We start from the raw sequence: 6,000 nt of genomic DNA, 5'->3' as shown, positions 1-6,000 counted from the left end.
CACCTGGGGCAACTGCACCTGGGATACAGCCATGGCTGGATTTGAGAGCAATTCAGGAAACTGAATTCGGCTATGGGAAGCCCACCAGCATGACAGAACTCTCCCCACTTCAGATTCCCAGCAACATCCCTCCTGCCTCCTACAGATTTCTCCAGGCAATATGGTCCTTAGCATGAAATAACCGAGACTGGACCTGCAGTTCACTTCCCTTCTTTTCAACATTCTCATGGAATGCAAAACTCTTGTGCCTGGACCGACTCTAATCCTATTGCCACCAAAGATGCAAACTTGTGTGCATTCCCAATATCCCCCCAGCCACCCACTCCTCCAGGGTGAGAAGTAAGCCACTCCCAATTAAGACACATCATTAAATAAAGAGAGAACGAACAAGCGGGTGATCAGTTATAGAACACTGACTTTAATTAAACAATGGAAAATGTTCGAGGTAAACTCTTTAGAAACCAGTTGTTTTCATTTCCAGTAAAAAAACAAAAACAAAACACACAAACACAGAAAAACACAACAGCACCCAATTTCCCCCTTGCAAAGGCTCAGATGTTCACTTTGGTACTGAGCTTCCGCTTCATGAAGCTCATAAAAATCAAAACAATAGAAACAAACAAAAAGAGAAAAACAAGTTTGTCATATGTTTTTATAAAAACGATAGTATAAAAAAACAGTTTTGGCATCAAAAAATTCTAAAAATATAGCACCAACAAGAGACAGGAAAACCTTATAAAACATTGTCACAACAACATGCCTGAAAAGCATCTTTAAGAAGAGGCAAAAATGCAGTAAAATAGTGGATTTTGCCCAGGAACAGACATTATAGTTATTGCTAACTTTTTGTGCAAGTTTCACAAGTAGACAGTCTCCTCAGTTTCTTTTTCTACCTTGCTTCCTACAACTTGTCCTCCTCTGATGGAGGGTCTTTCAAGTCTTACTGTTTTTAGCGAAGAAGCCTAAACTTGTTGAAATGGCAGATCTGGTCTGGAAAACAAAATAATAAAAGAAAATAAAGGACAAGAAGGCACATATGGTTAACTCCCTTTCTTGAGTTACATACATTTCCATTTCCATTCCAGCCGTTTGATTTCCATGGACAAAGCTTGGGCTCAGAGGAGCCCATGTGGTTTCTGCTCAGTGGCTCACTTGCTACCTGTTTATCTTAAGATCCATTCATATGGCAGGAAAATCAGTGGAATTCCAGCACATGGGAGGGTGATGGTTTCAAGCCCAGGTATTCCAAATAAGCCAGACCTGGTACCCGCTCCTGTAATGTGTCTTCCGAGGCATCTCAGCTCAAGATTACTGGCGTTCATTCGCAAGCAGAAAGTACAGACTCCAGCTTATCGCCGGCACTCTTAAAATAAGACAGCAGTTCCCAAAACGTAGGACCAATTCACTACTCCAGTGTTGGCAGTTTCTTCAGCAGTGGCACGGATGAGAGAGATGATACCTGGGTCAAGCAAAAGGTAGAGAAGGAGGAGGAAAGCTTCCTTCTCTGGTTTGAATCGGCTTCCCTGAGCTGTTGCTTCCTGAAGGACCCAGGCGGTGAAGGAGAACTTCCAGCCAACAGCCCAATCTGATGCAATGCCTGCTGGAGATAAATCTGGGCAAAGCTGACATTGCTGCAGCTATGCTGGGGAGCAGAGGAGGGCATCTCTGCCATACTTAGTATGTTCCCCGAGCAAGATGTTTTTGGCTGTTGTTCAGTGGGGGAGCTTGGAGCACAGCTTGGACCTTGAAATACTGATGGCGCGTGGGGAACAATATTGAACAATCTGCGACGTGTCCACTAGGAAGGTCTCCTGCTCACAAGCCAATGGAACGAATGCGAGGAGTGTGTGCCCACAGTCGTGCCCTTCTGCTTGCTCTCATTCCTATCAGTGGAGCTTCCTTTTTCCCCTGAATGATTCTTGGCCAACCTGCTACCCATTCTCCTTGACATCAAGTCAAGCGCTATGGCAACCTCCATAGCAGTCTTTCCCAACCTAGAAGCCACCAGGGTTGGGGAAGGCTGCTTGAGAAGTTGTGGGCTAGAAAAGCACGTCCCCACAGCTGCCTGATCCGAAAAAGGTCTCCTTTCTTTGGCAAGTGGCACAGAACCAGGAGGCACGTGAAAGGATCTCTCCAGCTCCATCCTCCATGGGAAAGAACCCATTGAGTTGCATCGTATCCACTGTATCAAACGCTGCTTCTTAGCACATGGCAGTGCCTTGATGGGTGGAAAGAGAGACGACCTACAAAAACAAGTTGCCCCAGCAGACGGATGTCATTTCCTTTCCGTAACAAAGCCAGCGGTACAAGGTAATGCCAAGTTAGGGTTGGGGGAACGGAGCAAACATTCATGAGGAAAATAGCAGCATCAATAAGTTTCAGACCTGATGTCCCTCTGCATGAAGTCCTGTTGGGGGCATTGCAAACAAAGATCAACGTGTCCTACAGGTTGTGAGTCCACAGCAGCATAGGCATTTGCAGAATTTTTTGGAGGGTGGGGGCCAAACGTGACGCTCTTATTCCCCTTTGCTCAACCCCGAAGGCCAAGAGAACAGCCCCCGAGATCTTCTCTGCCCCCCAAGTGAAACAATAATTTGTGGGGAAGCTCAGAGGGGCTCTTGCAAGGGCCTCTGGGTCACTTCAATGGGTCTGTGCAAGAAAATTCCAGGTGGACTGTATGTTAACTTTAACAGCATGTTTTTTTAAGATAGATTAGTAGTTTAAAAGTATACCTGGATGCATTTGGCAGAGTTGGTTGGTCGATTTTCTTTTGCTCTAGCTACTATAATTATCCCACACTTGTGTTTCAACTAAACTCCTCTTGAGGAATTTCCACCATTCACACATAACGCTGAAAAAAGCAGCAGCCAAGTGTCTCGCTTTTTTAAAAAAAGTTTTTGTTCTATATATTTATATATATAGTTTAAAAAGAAGGATAAAAAGGAGAAGAGTCTCCTCGACTTATCCTGATTGTTTCCAGTGTACAAAACACAGCAAGGCAGGATTGTTGCTGCAATTTTGGTTTCTTCATGATTGTCCCTGGAGAGATTCTGTCGCTCATCCTTTTAAAAATTATTTTTCAAGTTTGGGGGGTTTTCGTACAGCCCGTCAGAAAACTGCCTTTCAGTCAGGCAGCGACTGACATTGATCTTAGGGGAAATGGTTGGCTAATGCTGCAGTCGTGTCCCTCCATGGACACAACAGTGTTTTGCACGGTGAGTAAACAGAGGTCTTTTGACCTTTTAGAAATGTCAGTATTGATGGAAAGGAACATTCCCATCCTTCCAGTCTCCATGGTGGCGCTTGCAGAAGGTGGCGAAGGGGAGGTGCTGTGCTGTGGGTCGCATTTGCAGGAGGGTGTCGTTCCAAGCTCCTTGCCGCCCTCCTCTCCCAAGGCTGCTTGCTCAAAGGAGACCTGGGCACCCCACCTGCTCCCTAGTCGCAGGCAAAATAATCCTTGAGCGGAGCAAACAGGTGGCGGATGACCGGGACACTCCACGCCCTGCCAAGCAGCTTCTGGCGAGTTCCACGCCCCATGTTGGACAAGTCGGTGTAATGGTGGGGGAAGCCAAAGATCCTGTGTTGGCAGCAAAGAGAGTGGTTAGTTTAGTTTCTCTGATTTTCCTTAAAAAAAGGAAGCCCCAAAGCAATGTACAGCCACTAAACCTATAATCTGGTACGCAGGCTGAGACCCTCCCTGCCCACAGACTGTCTGGCCAGAGTGGTGCATGCTCTGGTTATCTCTCGCTTGGACTACTGCAATGCGCTCTACGTGGAGCTGCCTCTGAAGGTGACCTGGAAACTACAACTAATCCAGAATGCAGCAGCTGGACTGGTGACTGGGAGCGGCCGCCAGGACCACATAACACCGGTCTTGAAAGACCTACACTGGCTCCCAGTACGTTTCCGAGCACAATTCAAAGTGTTGGCCATTTAAAGCCCTAAACGGCCTCGGTCCTGTATACCTGAAGGAGCATCTCCACCCCCTTCATTCAGCCCGGACACCGAGGTCCAACTCTGAGGGCCTTCTGGCAGTTCCCTCCCTGCGAGAAGCCAAGTTACAGGGAACCAGGCAGAGGGCCTTCTCGGTAGTGGCACCCGCCCTGTGGAACGCCCTCCCAGCCGATGTCAAGGAGAACAACAACTACCAAACTTATAGAAGACATCTGAAGGCAGCCCTGTTTAGGGAAGCTTTTTATGTTTAATAGGTTATTGTATTTTAGTGTTCTGTTGGAAGCCGCACAGAGTGGCTGGGGAAACCCAGCCAGATGGGTGGGGTATAAATAATAAATTATTATTATTATCAGATGGGTGGGGTATAAATAATAAATTATTATTATTATTATTATTATTATTATTATTATTATTATTATTATTATTATTATTAAAATTACATAAGCAACATGAAACCTAGCAACAAGACTATCGTATGCCGAAGTGAGTAAAATGGGGGATTATCAGACAAGCTGAGGGAAGTCAAAAAGGTGAAATTGGTGATAAAAAGAAAAGATGTTTTGATTGTATAATTTTGTATTGGAAGATGAATAAAAAAATTAATAAAAAAAAACCAAGACTATCATATGCCGGGGAAACAAGACATCTCTGCCTATTGCAGAAACATCGATGAAGGTGGTGCCCAGATGGCAGGACTGCCCCAAGACACTTTGGCACCTGAGATGAACCGAAAAATGGCACCACCTCCCCCTCGAGGGAAGAAGAGGCGTGCAAAGATGTACACCTGGAACAAGACGGGAATAAAGATTTACACTGGGAAGAATGGAGGGAGGAAACTGGCAGAGCCTCCTAATATTCACCAAGATGTCACTTTCCAGGTGCCACAGGTCAGATCCTGCCTCCAAGGATTGTCCCGCAAGTGCTGCTGTGGTGGTAGCAGCATGCAACACAGTCCTTGGAGGCCGGAATTGCTGCCCCATGGATACGGCCGCCCAAGGCGGTTGCCACATCTTGCCTCTTGGGTGGGCCGGCCCTGCAAGAGGGCCTCCGCAAAGAGAGCGCTCCATAGAAAGGGAGCAATCGCAGAGAAGGCCCGTTTTCTCCTCCACGCCCTTTGGATGTGATGTGCAGAGAAGGGTCTCCGCGTATGGTGATGATTCCAGCGTCTGGGCAGGTTCACATGAGGAAATGTATTGTGGTCTCAAGCCATTAAAGCCATTAGAGGGGAAACCAGAGCCTTGAATTGCTGAAAACTTTTCTATTCTGCCAGGCCTATGCAGAGTGGCTGGGACAACCCAGCCAAATGGGCGGGGTATTATTATTTTTATTATCATTATTAGTCAGGCAATTAAGAATACACCCATACCCCACACCGGTCCACTGATGTTTCTTTTTCATTCTTTTGGTTTTAACTTGCTTTTAACATTTATGATTTTACTGTATGGTTTTATATAATTTTAAACTACTGCGATTATGATGCCAAGGTACAGATAAATATTATTCTCAAATAAATTAAATTGTTTTGCCTCATTTCCTCCCCTGTGGTGTAATGCGTTTACATTTATGTTTTCAAACGTAAGTCACTTGGAGACCTAGTTAGGTAACAAGCAACTGATAAGTCTAATAATGAATAACAACAGGAACAAATCATAACAATTGCAAGAGCGGTAGAAGTAACTACTCCATGACAAATAACCTTTAACATGCACCCCTTTGCGGGAAAACAAATATTTGCTCCTCTTGAAGAGAGGCTGGAGCCCCAACTGCTCTGAAGAAAAGAATTTCCTGGGCAGCCCCTGCCTGTTTCCCTTCATCTCTCCCTCCCCCCCCCCCCCCGCCATGCGCCATTATTCCACCCGCCCTTGTATCCCACCTTTCCAATTCAGTGCACCACAAATTGTCGTCCTTGCCATTCATCCGCACTGGGAAAGTCTGGGCTTTCCCCTGCCTGATGGAATTAGACTTTGTGGTGATGGTCTGGACCTTTTTCAACTGAAAGAGAAGAAAAGCAAACATTTTTTTAAAAAAACACACACAACAAATGAC

General features: G+C 45.7%; 1 protein-coding gene across 5 annotated transcripts in view; it reads right to left on the bottom strand.

The window, feature by feature from the left end:
• Positions 1-398: 398 nt before the first annotated feature.
• Positions 399-6,000, bottom strand: part of DNMT3B (DNA methyltransferase 3 beta) — a 49,901-nt gene continuing 44,299 nt past the window's right edge. For 4 of the 5 annotated variants that reach the window (XM_077929467.1, XM_077929464.1, XM_028735627.2 and 1 more), the window contains 2 exons: positions 5,828-5,946; positions 3,294-3,577 (listed from right to left, as the gene is read on the bottom strand). In XM_077929467.1, coding sequence (XP_077785593.1) covers positions 3,436-3,577; positions 5,828-5,946 — 261 coding nt within the window. In that variant the 3' untranslated portion in view covers positions 3,294-3,435. Of the gene's footprint in view, positions 991-3,293; positions 3,578-5,827; positions 5,947-6,000 lie in introns of those variants that run through there. The other variant, XM_077929466.1, reaches the window with a different exon arrangement.

The sequence above is a fragment of the Podarcis muralis genome, chromosome 5 (genome assembly GCF_964188315.1).
Source record: "Podarcis muralis chromosome 5, rPodMur119.hap1.1, whole genome shotgun sequence".
Lineage (NCBI taxonomy): Eukaryota > Metazoa > Chordata > Lepidosauria > Squamata > Lacertidae > Podarcis > Podarcis muralis.
Note: the sequence above shows the minus strand (reverse complement) of the source record. Positions and strands in the feature narration are given on the sequence as shown.